Genomic DNA, 15,773 nt, shown 5'->3' with positions numbered 1-15,773 from the left:
GCCTGGGAATTTAGCCGTGGGATTTCCATTATTGCTAATGGGACTCACGCAGCTTAATTTCATGCGAGCTACGCTAAAAACATACCCCTAACCGTCTGCAAAATTTCAGTCCCAAAATCAAGCCTTTTAAAAGTTAGAGGAGGGTAAATAAACACCTGAAACCACACTGTCTCGCTATTTCCCCCCTTTCAGTCATTTGGATTTAAAAGTCGGGGAGGGGGAGGAACTCGAGCAGTATCAGGCAATTAAAAAAACCATACTGCAGGCACGCTGGCTGCCTGCACTCCGCGTTTTCACTCTCCGCCAGTTAAAACGGCAGAGTTATAACCCCCCAAAAAATAGGGGTGGCTGATGCCTTACCCTTACGTATACTACCGCGAGCGCTGCGTTATCGTACGCGTCTAATAACCCGAGCAGCACCGCCTTTCACTGTGAGGCCTCTGTTATTAGGCTGTTCTCGTTAAATGACTGCTATCATCTGGTCCCAAAGTACATTAAATCCCATTATAATTATAAACACACTTCCCCATAACGTTCTCCTTAGATTACATTTGCGCTGCTTTACCCCAAGGGTATCTTTGTACTAATACCGTCCGTATTTGTTGTTTTAGCTGACGACGCCGGGCCCTGCGCTGGCTGCGGTGTGCCGGGGGTAGTGCCGGGGAGGGAGAGGTCTGCGTTGCTCCTGCCCCACTGGCCCCTGAAGACGACACGGGCCTTCGGATGCCCCAAGTGCGGGCACCGCTGACCCCGGCCGAGCATGCTCTGCCCGGGGAGCAGCCGCCTCGGCGCGGGGCGTTGCGCGGCCCAGGCTCTGCCGCTGCTGTTTTCTGTCGTCGTCGGTATTAGAGAGCTGCCGGCCCTTCCCCTGCCCGTTTGGGTTTGCTCCCTTTCCCGGGCTGCCGTCGCCGATCTTCGCTGGCAGACCTCCGTCGCCCATCCTCGGGCGCTGGGGACCCGCCACGTCCCTACCTGCGAGCAGGGCCGACGCGGGGTGGGGGTTTAATCCGGGCAAAATAAGCTTTATCGGGGCGATGCGTCCTCGGTGTCGCGTCACGCCCGGAACGGCACCCGGCCAAAATCTGTCGCCGAACCCGAAACTTGGCGTTCTGGGCGATTTTTACCTTCCTCCCCCTCTTAAATCTGGGCGCCCGCCTCCCCGTAGCGCCGGGTGACCCGGGGCCGGGCTCTTAAATCCGGACTGCGGCGAGGCGGGGAGGCTCGGCGCACGGGGGCCGGTGTCCCCGTGTTCCACCCCCCCGGTCCGTCCCCCACCCCCGGGGTGGCTTTTGTCTCGCGTGGGTGAGGGCGCGGGTGGGGCGGTGGGCGCAGCCCGTCGGGGCGGGCGGCCCCCGCTCGCAGCCCGGCGCTGCCGCCGCCGCCGCCGGTTCCCCGGTGCCTCGGCTCCTCCATGTTTGTTGTCGGCAGCGCTGTCCAGCCGCCGCCCCGGCCCCGCTCCGCTCCGCTCCGCTCGCCGCCCCGCAAGGTGCCGCGGCGGGGCCGGGGATGCGCGGGGGGGGGCGCCCGCACTCAAGATGGAGCGGGCGGCGGCGGCGGCGGCGGGGGGGGAGGTGGGGGGTGGGTGGGGTGCGGGGGGGTGGGGGGGTGGGTGGGGGCGGCCTGACGTGGGCGCGGGGCGGCCCGTGGGCCGGCGCCGCGGTGATTTGCTGCGCGGCGCGGCGAGCGGCGGCGGCGGCGATGAGAGCGGGCAGTGCGAACTGCCGGAGCAGCCGCCGGCCGCCGTGAGTGCGGGCAGGGGGCGGGCGGCGGGCTGCCCCGGGCCCCCCCCCGCCCCCGGCCCCCCCCCCCACCCCCCCCCACCACCACCCCCCCCCGCCCGCCCGCCCGCGGGGACGGGGCTCCGCCGGCTCCCGCCGCGCACCTGATGGCTCTCCGCTGCTCGGCGGAGCCCCGCGGGCGGGACGGGACGCGCCGGAGCCGGAGCCGCAGCCGGAGCCGGAGCCGGGCGGGCGGTGGCGGGGGACGCGCCCCCTTCCCCGGGCGGCAGCGGCGGGGACGCGGCTCCGCCGAGCCCAGCGCAGAAACTTTTCGGCGAGTCGCCGCCGGGCTGCGGGCTAACCTCCCTCTCCTCCCCTCCCCTCCCCTCCCTTCCCTTCCCCTCCTCCCCCGGCCCTCCTCTCTTTTTTGCCCTTTCTCTCCCTTTCCCCCCCCTCCCCTCCCCGCTCTCTCCCCCCCGCTCCTCTCCCCCCTCCGCCTTTTGTTTTCGCAGATAGTCGGCACACAAAGCTAGTCCCAGATTTGAGCGACGGCGAGGCACCCTGATGAGTGAGCCTCGGGAGCGCAATGGATTTGACTAAGATGGGCATGATCCAGCTGCAGAACCCCTGCCACCCCACCGGGCTGCTGCACAAAGCCAACCAGATGCGCCTGGCAGGGACGCTGTGCGACGTGGTCATCATGGTGGACAGCCAGGAGTTCCACGCGCACCGGACGGTGCTGGCCTGCACCAGCAAGATGTTCGAGATCCTCTTCCACCGCAACAGCCAGCATTACACCCTGGACTTCCTCTCGCCAAAGACGTTCCAGCAGATCCTGGAGTACGCGTACACCGCCACCCTGCAGGCCAAGGTCGAAGACTTGGACGACCTGCTCTACGCCGCCGAGATCCTGGAGATCGAGTACCTGGAGGAGCAGTGCCTGAAGATCCTGGAGACCATCCAGGCCTCCGAGGACAATGACGCCGAGGTCACCATGGCCGACGGAGGCGCCGCCGCCGAGGAAGAGGAGGAGAGGAAGTCGAGGTACATCAAGGGCCTCTTCGTCTCCAAGCCCGCCGGCGAGGAGAGCGGCTACGCCGGTGCGGCTGGCCAGAGCCTGCCGGCGGCCGCGGCGGACCAGAGCCCCTCCGCTTCCGCTTCTTTTGGCCCCCTCTCCGCCATGAGCCCCACCAAGGCGGCGGTGGACAGCTTGATGACCATCGGGCAGTCGCTGTTGCAGGGTGCCCTGCCGCCTGGCGCCCCCGAGGACTCGCGCCCCGCCGCCGCCCGCCGCCCCCCCGGCCTCGCCGAGGTCAAAACCGAAGCGATGCAGGTGGACGACGCCTCCAGCCGCAACAGCCCCCAGACGGCCGAGCCCGGCGCCTCCGGCGGGGAGAAACCTGACGAGAAGGGCAAGGAAGGGCCCGGCACCCCGACCCGCGGCAGCGTCATCACCAGCGCCCGCGAACTGCACTATGCCCGCGAGGAGGGCGCCGAGCCGCCGCCCGAGCCCGGCCAGGGGCTGCCGCTGGGGCCGGAGCCGTCCGCCGCCGCCGCTGCCCAGGGCGACAAGCCCCTGGGCATCTATTCCTTGCTGCCGAACCACAAGACTGAGCCGGTGCTCGGCGTGCCGCCCTCCGTGGCATCCGCCCTGCACGTGCAGCCAGCCCTGGCCGTCTCTATGGACTTCAGCGCCTACGGGGGGCTGCTGCCCCAGGGCTTCATCCAGCGGGAGCTGTTCAGCAAGCTGGGGGAGCTGGCGGCCGGCATGAAGACGGAGAGCAGAGCCCTGGGCGAGCAGTGCAGCGTGTGCGGGGCAGAGCTGCCGGACAACGAGACCCTCGAGCAGCACAGGTGAGTGCCGACGGCGCGCCGCTGCGTTCCGCACCAGGCGGGCGGGATCTCGCTGGAGGATTTCGGTTTCCGGACGGGCACCGCGCCTGCCAGCGCGAAGTTCCCGCCGCGGAGCCCAAAACCGGGACCCAACAGCGGTACGGACGGAGGGACGGCTGTCGCAACTTTTCCAGGTCTGGCAGCCATGCCAGAAGGTTCCTTCCAGCGAGCGCTGGCTGGGGAGGACAGCCCGGACGGGGCTCGGGCCATAGGTGTTTCCTGCTAGCACAGACCCCGCCGGTTTCCCTGACTGGCATCCGCCGAACTGCTCACGGTCGCTACCGTTTGAGCTAGGGATCCGCACGTGAAGGGAGGCCGTGGGGTCAGGCAGCCCTCGCCCACCCTCTGCCAAAAGCCCATCCCGCCCGCGCCAGCACCCGGGCGCGTCTGTGCGGGGCAAGGGGCGGGAGAAGAGACCTGCGGGGTCCCCGCGCCCGGCTGCAGCGGCAATGCTTGAGATCGCTGCGTGCAGTGCCTTGCTAGCCTGGTAGTTTTCTGCCGCTCAGCTTCCCGGTTTATGAAATGCTTGCACTTTGCACAAAGTAACACGTAGGTCAGGCCGGCTAACACTGAGGCGAGCGTGGAGGGCTCGTGCTGCCGCAGAGACGCAGGTCCATCCCTGCGAGGACGGGTTTGGAGTTGAACCTCCTGCAGCTGCAATTTTGGGGCTCCCCTGCTCGGGGTGGGGGTGGATCTTTGTGCCCACGTCGAGCCCCGCACCTTGGGGAGCTGCTGCGGGGTGGGAGCATGGTGGCTGTGACGGGCACGTGAGTTTGGTGCTCCCCCATTTACCGTCTCCCGATCGGGGGAGCAGGGACCAGAGCTCGTTCCCCGATTTGGCCGGGAAGCGGAGTGGCTTTAATTACCGCACCTAAGTCAGCAGCGCCGGTCAAACCCCTTGGTGCTAGGCGTGCTTCGGCGAGCACTGCGCAGCGCTGGCCCCCGGTGCGGCTGCAGCCCCGCGGCAGGACGGCAGCGTCCGGCCTGGGGGAAGGCAGCACCGGTGCAGTGCTGGAGCTGCTCGCAGCCTCCTCGGGCTGCGCACCGTCTCGGATTTTTAATGAATCAACAGGTTAATTAGTCCCGACGCACAGAACGCGCTCCAGGGACGGTGGCCGTGCCGGCGCATGCCTCTGGTGGGGGAGCCAGTGCTGAGAGCACGCTCGCCGCCTGTGGAGGCTGCCGCCCATGAGCGGTGCGGGATGCGCCGGAGCCGGTGTCGGGTGCCCGAGTGGCAGTTCCCCGCATGTTCAGCCCATGAACATTTCCAGTGCGGGGCGACAGCCACCACTCCGGGGTTCTTGGCCCCGCACGGGTCTGCGAGCGTTGGCAGCGTCACCTCTCGGTCTGGCCAGCGACTTGGAGCTGCCGCGCAGACCCCGCTGAGAGCAGCCCTCGCCCCTCGGAGAGGTTTCCCGGCTCTGTGCAGGTGCACAGCCGCTTTCTGCTTTGTTCCCCCGTCTCAGAGGCGGGAGAGCTGGGGCTTGTGGTGGTTAGCGTGCCCGAAGCCACCTCGGTGCGGCTCTTCCCCGGCCGCGCGGTGATGCAGACCGAACGTCACCGGAGGAGAGCTGCAGTGAAGGCTCAGAGAGAATTTTAACGTGCCTTTCTGCTGCGGTCTCGAGCATCTCCCTTTCTCCCTCCAAGCCCAAGAGCAGCAACCCGTGCGGCCGCAGGAGACGGAGACGCTGGGGCTGCCCGGCTGCTCCTGCCGCTGGCCAAGGATCTGCCCCGAGGCAGGGCGGGCTGTGAGGTCGGATCCTTCCCTGCGCACCCGAGCGGTTGGGAGGTGGGAGAGCGTGGCCCAGCTTGTCCAGTGCAGCAGCCTGTATCTCACAGTGCCTTCCCCAGCTTGGCTTATTTTGGCAACCACGGCTGCGGGGTCATAGCTTATTTCTTAATTATTCGTGATCCTTATCGGGAGGCTGGGTACACGCCGTGCTCCGATGGGCTCGCCGGCTCTGACTGAAGCACAGAGCCAAGTGTCGTCCCTTGCAAGCGAAGCCTCGCAGGCAATTGCTTAAGCCAGCGCCAAACTCTGTTAGCCTGTTCTTGCTTTCTGACAGATTACCTGGCACTGGCAAACTTTGCAGGGTGAGCCAAATCCTTTGAGCCATTTTTAAACTGATCCGCGAGACCGTCCATGTTGAAAGGCATTGGGTAACAGTCAAATGAACTTACTGCCCCCCCACCCCCACCCCCAGGGTCTAAATCCAAGGCGGTGTGTGTTTGTAGACATGGTCTCATGTGGCTTTTTTATAGCATTTGCTTTCTAATACCTTGTGAAAATTACCGTTTGGGGAGGATTTGTGGGATCCTATTGTATTCATGGAGCTGTTAAAGAGCATCTACACTAGATTGGGATCCGTAGCTCTCTGCTGGAGCAGTTCTGGCGGTGGTGGCAGCTGCACCATACTGGCTACAGGCTCCTCTCCACTCCAGTGCCTGCTGGAGAGGTGGTCTGGGGGAGTCTGCGCCCCGTGCTGAGGTCCTGGCACCACCTCCCCGAGCTGGCTGGCGGTGGGGGCAGGATGTGCCGAGGGTACCACGGTGTTGCTTGTCAACCGGCGGCTTTCGCTGACCCCTTTCTGCTGTGCATTTGCTGCTGTGGTTTTGCTTTCCGACTTTGAAGTGAATGTGGAGGTGCTCGAGCTGCAGCAAGCTGGGGGCCAGGGGGCAGCTGCCGGGGAGGGGTACGTAACAGTACCGCGGGCTGCTTGGCCGCCCGGCACGATGGCTTTCACGTGCCAAGCCCCAGCAGGTGACAGACGGAGCCCGAACCCATCCAGAGCTGACGCCGCTCTTTCTGCAAGGAGCTCAGCGAGCCAACGGGTGCTGTGCCTGTTTACGTTGCACAAACGAGTGTATACATATGGCGGGTATGTTTGTTTACACGCACACATGCCTGTATAAGTATAAATATATATAAGTTTATAGTCTCGGAGCCTTCTGAGTGTTGGTCCTATCTTTGGTAGTATGGGAAATGCACGCAGGAAAAAGGAGAGGGAAGGGCTGGGCTGGCTTTTCGCTGGGCTTCGGCAAGGGCGTGGGGGAGCCGCTCGCTCCAGGTGATGGAGGTGTGCCTGAGGGATGGTCGTCTGCCCCGGCCTCGTGCGGGAGTGTGGCTCCGCGGCCACCCTCGGCCCCGTGGCAGCATCGCCTGTGCCCTGTCATAACACTGGCGAGTTGAGAGCGCTGAGCCGTGACCTTTTGGTGGCCAAGCGGCTGCAAGCCTCGGCACTGGCCCTGACCGGGGTTTTTGGGTCCCCGAACCCACCAGCTGCTGCACAATCCGGTTTGGGGTTTTTTTTCTTCTTTACCAAGCTTACGATTTTGACTAATTGAGTGTATATCGAGTTGGCGACTCTTCAATTTTTTTTATAAAAGATTTCCTCCTAGGTTCAGCAAAGTTCAAACTTAATCTAATGTTAGTATCGATCATCGCTTCTAATTGCAGACAAAAAAAAAGCCATAGTTCAGTGGCCCTTTTTGGTGTTGTTGGTATGAAGAAAAACCTCCCGAGCTGCGATGCGAGTGCCGTGCTGAGCCCGGAGTAATGTGTCATCGAGAAGTTAAATGCCTTAAAACTTCATAAAAGACACGGTTTAATTTTTTTCACGTCGATAGCAACAGTGAAGGCTGCAGGTGGGGATGCGATTCAATACAGATCACTGGTGACACGGCCGAGCATCTGAACCCCGATGCTGTCCAGGAATTCGCCCACTGTAGCGATGCGGCTTGCTGGCTGCGTTTGCCATGTGTGTGTCTGTGCAAGGTGGAGATGCTCGGCTGGAAAACGAAAGTGCTTCGTGGCAATGGTGTCGGCAGGCTAGCGGAGGCTGGCGGCAGGCAATTGCTCCCCTGGGAGCAGTTTTGGCTGGAAGGTGCCCGTCCTCGCTGTTGTATGACAGAGTGCACCTTGGGGAAAGCCTCCATCCCAGTTTTCGTGTCTGAGTTTGGCATTTTGAGGTTTTGTGGCTGAGACATCACCTAAAAGACGTGTGCTCTGGCGAAGTATTTTTGGGGTAGGAATAAGGAGGCTTGCTCTACCTAGGGCCACAGTGCCCTAAACTGCAGAGTTTTGCCCTCTTTTCCCCCTTCTGCAGCGCAGAGGAGCGGCAGATCTACCTGGCCGCTAGCAGCAGCGCTGGCGTGCAGGACCAGGCATTGGTGCTGTCACCCATCTGGCGTGCAGGACCAGGCATCGGTGCTCCCGCTGATCCGGAATGATCCCACTCAGGGAAACGGCAGCTTCCCGTGGGGCTCCAGGCCCCGGTTGCAACGCCCAGCAATCCCCGTCACGTGTAGCCTGTTGGTCCGCTGTCTGCATGGAGCCGTAATGTTAGTGCCGTAGCAAACTTTAGGTAGCTGCCTAGGGAAGTATTCTGGCGTTCGCCTCTTTCTTTGCCAGCCTCACCTCTGTTTGTTTCTGCCTGGATTAGCTGAGCGTTGTACTACTGATGCCATTAGGCACGTTGGCACTGCTCGACATGTCACAGTGAGAAACAGATGCAGGATACCATTAAAGCAATAAACGTGATAAATCGGATCCCAAGTGCTTTGTGAGATGTTATTAGCGTTAATTTTGGTAGCCCGATACAGTAGTTGTTTTTTATTTTATTTCAAGCGTTCGGCAATTTATGTTCCGCTGCCACCGAAACTTTAAAAAAGGGAGGAAAAATAGAAAACAAGGGGGGAGGGAAGAAAAAAAAAAAAGCCAGCAGCCCCCCAAACTCTGCCCGTGATTACTTCCAGAGTCTGAAGACGACTTGGCAGCTCTTGTTTCTTGCTGATGGGCCTTATTAGCGGCACCTGGCATCATAAGGGGCTAATGGAAACCAGCGTTCCCGGCCGCCTGGCCACTGCCGCACGGCGCGGGGCGGCCGGGCAAGGAAGCTCTTATTAGCTTTATGGGCAGGGGGACGTGCCCCGCTCAGGAAATGAATGTTGCAGCTAAGGTCCGCGGCGCTGACCCCGAGCGTGTAACCTGTGAGCGCCGGCGGAGACCCCGCTCAGGATGCTTGGGATTTCGGGGGCTCTCTGGTTCTTGTCATAGGCAGAGGGGGAATACGGCGTGGTATGTTGCAGCCTTGAACTTTTGATTTATTCAGTGGGAGACTTAACCGTTTCCATACTCGGCTCCTAGTGCAGAGGGGGAAAAGCCCCCTTCGGTTTCCGTGTTATTCCATCAGTTATTCTGCATCATTTTAGTTGCGTGGGTGATGCCTCTTAAAGCAAAACTCTGATATTCCCATCAGAAAAGACCAATTTTAAAATTTTTTTAAAATCTTCTTTCTTTTTTCCCCTCGCCCGGGAATAACTTTTGTATCTTCCCTACCGATGGCGAGGCTGCCGGTGGCGTCCAGCACTTTTGACACTTCGCCAATGGCAAAGGGGCTTCCACAGTGGCGATGGGGATGCTGCCTGCCCTCTGACCGGGTGCGTCCACCGTCCCCAGCGTCGCTCGTTTCCCCAGGGACCAGGGCGGGTGGCTCTGTGCCAGCTGATCCCCGTGGCCTGCAGGGTTGGGACCCCGATGTGTAAAACCTGCCTGATTGAGGACACTTGGGGTGGCTTTTTCCCCAAAGCACGCTCTCTTGATGTCTCTTGCAGCAGTTCGATTGGCTTTGCACAGCCTTTTCAGTTCTCGTTACGGCTCGTAGAGTGATGTTGGTTAAAAATGTATTTATTGGTTGCGCTGAGGGACCCTCGGTAGCCTGTGCTGTTTCAGGGGTGACGCTATCAACTCTTTTTTTTCTTTTCCCCGTGGCACGTGGGAATGGTGCAGAGCAGCATGGCAGTTTGCGATGGAGCGTCCCTGCAGCCTTCCCTGCTTCTGCACGACGTTGGCTCTGTAGTTACGCCGGTGCGTAAGTCTGTTTTCCTTGGATAGAGTAAAAGGATCTGCGTTTTCCTTTTTGCTCGCAATTAGCAAGATTTTTCTTGTACTCCCCACCCCCCCCACCCCTTGACAGTTTCAAGAGAGGCTTTAAATGAGTAATTACTAAATATTTCCCGGCAGCCAAACACGGGGCCATGGCATCTCCTGTTGCAAAAGTGAAAAATATTTCTGTTTGCAGTTAATTTTAGTGGCAGGCAGATCATGTTAACTGGGTGTAATTGCTTCCAGATATGGCAGAGGGTTTTGTGTGTTGGGATGAAGGGTCTGGTAAGTGCTCACTTCCTGTGTAAATTAGCCTATTCCATTCATTCCTCCTCGCCCGGCAGTCCTGGCTTGTGTCACTCTGCCTGCAAGGTTCCCCCCCCCAACCCCAGCCCCGTGTTAGGCAGCTCAGGGCTTTATGGTCGCATTTAGTCCTTCACTGGGCATCGCTCCCTCCTTTGCCGTCCTGGGCAGGCACCGTCAGGATGCACAGACGTCTGCAGCTGATGAGCGATGGGAGCCCGGCGCCCACGGGTGCCAGCAACATGCCCCTGCCGACGGCAGCGTTCTTCGCACCTCACGGGTCTCGTCGGGCTTTCTGGGGGTCGGCTCGCTCGCCGGCCCCGGCAGAGACGGGCGGTTGCAAAGTGGCTGTGTGACGGGTACCAGCTGAAACGAGAAGTGTGGCACGCAGGGAAATTCAGATGGAGGAGATTCGGGAAACACGAGCCGCAGAGAAAGGTTTATGCATCCTTTTGAATAAAGGCAAAGAAGGCAGGTGAATCTGCGTGTGGTTAGATGCCTTTTAATACAGGCTTATGAGCTTTCGATGCAGTCATGACATCTACTCTTATTCCCGGGCTCGGGCCTGGTTGCAGAGACCTGCTGCGGGGCAATCAGGAGCATTGGGCGTGGATTCGTTCTGGATAATCTTTAGCTAGGCTGAAGCATGCCTGAAATGCTTGGTATCGCTTTTGAATGCCGGTTTGCACTCGCGGCACTTTGGATAACTTCTGCAGCTGACGTGGGGAGCAGCAGATACCTTTGTGAGAGTATTAAGCACTGCTGGACCATGTGCTTTCACAAATAAAGGCGGATTCCTCTTTTTGACAAGAGCATCCGCCGGCTCAGGCATTTTGCAGCTGAAGAAGAAGAGAGCATCACCGTAAAATTCGGGTTGTAGGCGCGAGGCTCTGCGCTCTGGCTGAGGGCCAAGGCTGCCCATATCATTTTCGCTATAGTGTTCTTAACTGATTTTAAGTAGATTATGGTTGGATACACGCCCCGCTGTGCTGGTTTAGTTTTCCATCGGCCTTCGTCGTCTCGTTGCTGTTTTATTGGCACGTTGTTTAGCAAACAAGTCAGCGATACGCAATTGAGGAAATACTTCTCCACGTAGGCACGAGCGCTGGAAGGCGTACTGAGCCTCGCTAGAGCCGCCCGCCATAAATCGGCGTTAAACACCCTGCTTTGTTACCGGCGTCAGCGCGGGAGATGGGCTGTTTATCTGCGTGTATCAGCCGGGCTGATAACCCCGTGCTCTGTTTAGTGCTGTACGAGGAGCGGCTGGCTTGCTGTGCGCCGGCGTCTCCCGTGCGCAAAGGCAGAGTGCTGGGGGGAGCGCCGCTGGACGCCGGCACCGGGGCGAGTGGAGGATGCCAGCACAGGTGATGCCACGGTACTTGCCTCGCATGCCGCGGAGGGGACCTCTGCACCCCCCTCTCGAAAAAATACACCTCCATCTGTCTGCAAAGGCGACTTGTGGCAGGGAGGAGGACGCCTGTTTTTGCCTTGGTGACCTATAAAGAAGGCAAACGTCGACCGAGCGGAAAGACAAAGAGAAACTAAAAAACCCCCAAACACGAGACCGTTTCCATCGCTGGTGTGCTCGCGAGGTCGGAAAAAGCACAAATACCCCGTGGGAGGCAGGTACCCAGGGCAGTGGGCTCATGGTCCCTGCTGGCACTGCTGTTGGGAGCACAGGGCTCTTATTTCCCTGTGAAATAACCGTGCAACGCCACAAGGTCCGAGTCACTTTGCCTGCAGAAAGGCAGCAGAAAGCAGTCCACGCGCCGAACCACCCGCGCGGCTCCCGGCATCGTGCCCTTTGGCTGGCAGAGCCAACCCCTGGCACGGCAGATGTCCCTGTGCCCAAAGCTTGGGCTTTGTGAAGGTGAAAAAGGGGTTCTGCTGTTGGTGGGGACCTGTGTTGCTTTTTGAGTAACTATATTTTAAAGGCATAATGCAATTAATATACGTGAGTGTGTGTATATATATATAAAAATATATATTACTATTGCCTTGTCATTTAATTTTGTCTCAGATTTGCATTTATGCACCAGGTGCTACCCCAGTTACAACCCACATGCTGTTTGCAGCTCCATCACGACTGTTGAAGGTGCTTTTATCCTCTTGCCACTGAGTCTGGGGACGGTGCTGGGCTCTGTGCGCTTTGCCCTTTGTCACCTTCCCTCATTCTTTTCTCCACGCATTATTTATAGTAAATCATATTAGAAAGGAGTGCTAAGGAGGAAGTGTGATTCATCCTCCTTGCAACCAGCACTGACATAAATAAAGGCAAAGCGCTTACTACGTGTTTTTTGTTATGGTATTTAGGGACAGGTTGTACTAATTTTGGCATGCACAGACTAAACCTGTGAAGGCTACGGCTCCAAGAAATTCGATTTAACGGACTGCACCTTAAAAAAGTCCAACCAAAACCCAGCCGGTCTTCTTAGAAGCGTGCACATGTGGCAGCACGAGGCTTTCGGGACATCTTCATGGGTGTCCAGATTTTACTGCATGTCTTTGCTTGGTCCATTGGCTTCTTGGGGGTTTGCTGGGACTTGCTCTGGCCCAGGAGCGGGGATGGCTGTGAGCTTGGGCATCCTAGTTGCTTGAGTGTATCACAGGTCTGGAACGAGCTGCTCGAGTTGGTCCAGAAAAGGGCTACCTGATGGGGGCAAGCCAGCAGGGAAGCAGTGAGGGGGTGCATAGAGGGGATGCCCGGTGCAGAGCGAGCCAGCAAACGGCTCACAAATCGCACAAATTCAGGCTGGCCGCGGGAGCTCGCTGCTGGCAGCGCAGCGCAGCGAGCGCCGGTGACGGATATCTTATCTCCGGCTGGGCACGGGCTGCGGTCTCAGCCTGCTGCGCAACACACACAAACTGCCTTTGCGTGGGAGAGATAAGGCACAGGCATTGTGCAACGCCCACGCCTCACCGGTCCCCCTCTGCCCGCACCGCATCGGCACGGCACCGGCACGCTGTCCCGCTCGTACGATGTTGCGGTCAGCTGGAGGGCACGGGTGCCGCGTGCATCACCAGCGCCACGGCAGGTCCTCCCTGCCGGTGGCACGTGGCAAGCCCAGTGCACGGCGGCATAGGGTGGTCGGGGTGCAGCAGGGCGCCCGCTGGCTTGCACGCCGGGGCCCCTTTCTGCGAAACGGCGCAGCGCTCAGAACCGAAACCCTCTGTACCTCCCTACTGGGTGTTCTGCTATTTTTACCAGTAACGCGGTGATTTCCTCTTCTCTTTCTTCCTTCCCCCTGTTCGTAGAAAATACCCCAAGCACCAAGGTGGGGGGCGGGGGGGAGGGCGCTTCTGCGAACGAGAGCGGTGGCCGGAGGCACTTGTAGCGTGCAAGCTCTGTCCGCACTGCCCTCGCCTTTTGGGGGGCGGCGGGGGGGGCTCCCGCAGCTGCCCTGTCTCACTGGGGTTCAGGCGGTGGGTGCTTGGAGCCCAGCTCCCGCTTGTCTTGCACATGGGTTGCCTTGCACAAGAGCGCGGTGTGCGATGAAGCTGGCAGAAACCCCGCTTCCCTCCAGCAGGAATCTTTCTCAGGAAAATTTTAACTTTGTTGAAAACCTTTCCCATGGAAAAAAAAATGAAAAGGAGTTGTTGTTTTTGCTTTCCGGGTCCCTGCCTCCTCTTGCTCCCGGGGGAGGGATGGGGAAACGCTGTTCTGGCTTTGCCTCGCCTTCCCCCAGCCTTTCAGTTCATTGTCACCCTGGCCGAAGGGCAGCATTTCGTTGGGGTTTTTTTGGAAGGGTTTGGGCTTTACGTTTCTGGGCGGCTGCCGGGAAGATCGTGTGTAGGCCAATGGGTGCTGTGGTGGGAACCGGGCCACCGGCAGCTCCCAGCCCGCAGGGTGCTGAGTCAGCAGTACCCGAGCCCAGGCAAGAGTGGGGCAGCACCGGGGCTGCCCGCAGCCCTGCCTGTGGGATGCCCACAGCCCTGCCCGTGGGAGCTGGGGAGGGGTGCCAGGATCTCGGGATGCGGAGGCAATCGCTTGTATTGATTTCTGGCTTATCTGACCCTTTCGCTGGAGGCGGCTCTTCCCTCGGCGTCTAACCAAGTGTAACTTAAAGCAGCCCAGAAATGTATATCATCCTTCCCTTGCGTTAATTAGGGCTGGCCAATGCATTATTTAGCGGGGTGGGAGCTGCTGTGGGCTGCCCCAGAGTGGGTGTCGTGTCCAGCCAGCACATGGATGGGGGGAGTGGGGGGCTCTGGCGGGTCGTGTGCCATCGACGTGGGCATCGCTCTGCATGAGCCTGGGGGTGCCGGCCGGCCAGTGCCGCTCCAGCACATCGGGGTGGCTGCAAGGCCAAGCAGGGAGGAGAGCTCACGTCAGACCTCGCCGTTGGGAAAGGGACTCGTCCGGCTGTGCCCCTCCAGAAGAAGATGGGAAGAAGATGGCAAAAGAGGGGACCCTGGTGATGGTCAGCTGAGCACGGGGTGTCCCACAGAGGAGCAGAAATGGGCATCTCCCGAGGAAGGCACTTGGCATGCTTTCCTTCTCCTTATCCTATAGCACAAGCGATGCACGGCGGGGTCTGCTCTGCTGGCCAAGCGCCGAAGGCTTGGCCACTGCTGGCACGGGCAGCTGCGCCGCATCCTCCTCTGGCTGGAGGTGGAAAGCAGCTCCCTAATTATCACCTTTGTTGCTAAGTGAACGAAGCGGCCGTGCGCGGCGAGCTTCCCGCTAGTGATACGTGTGTCGGGGAGGGGGCCATCAAACGCTGCACACAATGCCGTGTCGTGCAGCCGCAGGTACCGATGTGCCGGACCCTGTTTGCTCACCGCCCTGCTGCAGGCGAGCATCATGGGCTAAGGCCGGGAGGCAAACACCATTGGCTTTCCTCTCCTCCCCCCTCTGCTTCATTTGCTTTCCTCTTCCCGCCCCCCCAACTTCGTTTGCTTGGGCGTTTGGTACCACCCGCAAATACAGTTGGTGGGGGCTGATAAGGATCGCTGACCTAGAGCAAGCGATGGGGACTTTCTTCCTGCCAACATTAAAAGCAAACTGTGTTGCATTGTGTTTGTACGCCTGGGCTGGGGGTCTCCTGGGTTGGACGTGCCCAGCCGCCGGTCCTCAGCGCTGCAGCTTCTTGCGTGGATGTGCCATGAGCGGGGTTTGCATCCTCGGTGCTCTTGTGGATGAGGCATTTTAGTCCCTGGCGTCAAACGCGCTCCGTGGGATCGAGTCTCTGGGCTGTGGTGTGGGGTAAGGATTTTCCACCCAACCAAAAAGATGGCACCTGTGTGCGCGAGCGGGATTTCTCGTGGAAAGCCACGCTGTGCCAGGATTTGCTTTGCCGTGAGCCACCGTGGGAAGGGATGCTCCTGGTGCTTCGCCTGTACTCCCATCCATGCCGTGCACCATCGCCTTTTGCGGCCAGTGGTGTTGTGGGGCATTTCAGTTCTTCCTCTTTGGGTGTAACGTGCGGCAAGTGCGTCTTTGTATAGGGTCCTTTGTGCTGCGACGGCTCACGCGGAAACCACGTTTTCCGCATAAGTAAGCGGAGGGCGAGAGAAATGACAGCGGTGACAACGCGAGAGCCCGGGCAGAGGCAAGCAGACAAAGAGCAGCCGGATGCCGCAAGGCGTCCCCCAGCCCAGGCGCGTCCCAGGTCAGCCGCAGCCCTGAGCCGAGCCCCGGTGCCCCCCATCATGTCCCCACAATGCCCTGCATCCCCCCGTGATGCTCCAGCCCCTGCAATATGCCCGGCATCCTCCCTATGATGCCCAGCTCCCCCTGTGGTGCTGAGCCTTGGTTCACCCAGGATGCTGTGGGCACTCCCCAGCAACCTGGTCCTTGGGGGGCTCAGCAGGGGACCGCTTCACAGGCAGGTGGGCGCTGGCTGGAGCCAGCGGTGCCACCGGTGCTGAGGGACCACGGCCGGGCTGTGAGGGCACTGGCTTTGCTCCGTCAGGGCATTGTGCTGGGCTGCAGTGGCGATGGTAGGGGCTGCTGCAGTGTCTTGTTTGTGTTT

At 60.0% G+C, this 15,773-nt stretch overlaps 1 protein-coding gene across 3 annotated transcripts in view; it reads left to right on the top strand.

Annotated features, from left to right (window-relative positions):
* The first annotated feature begins 1,611 nt into the window (after window positions 1-1,611).
* The window catches only part of ZBTB16 (zinc finger and BTB domain containing 16), a 64,727-nt gene continuing 50,565 nt past the window's right edge, over window positions 1,612-15,773 (top strand). For 2 of the 3 annotated variants that reach the window (XM_069787867.1, XM_069787865.1), the window contains exons 1-2: window positions 1,612-1,742; window positions 2,235-3,572. In XM_069787867.1, coding sequence (XP_069643968.1) covers window positions 2,305-3,572 — 1,268 coding nt within the window. In that variant the 5' untranslated portion in view covers window positions 1,612-1,742; window positions 2,235-2,304. Of the gene's footprint in view, window positions 1,743-2,230; window positions 3,573-15,773 lie in introns of all 3 variants that reach the window. The other variant, XM_069787866.1, reaches the window with a different exon arrangement.

This window comes from Haliaeetus albicilla, chromosome 7 (assembly GCF_947461875.1).
Source record: "Haliaeetus albicilla chromosome 7, bHalAlb1.1, whole genome shotgun sequence".
In the NCBI taxonomy this organism is placed as follows: Eukaryota; Metazoa; Chordata; class Aves; order Accipitriformes; family Accipitridae; genus Haliaeetus; species Haliaeetus albicilla.
Note: the sequence above shows the minus strand (reverse complement) of the source record. Positions and strands in the feature narration are given on the sequence as shown.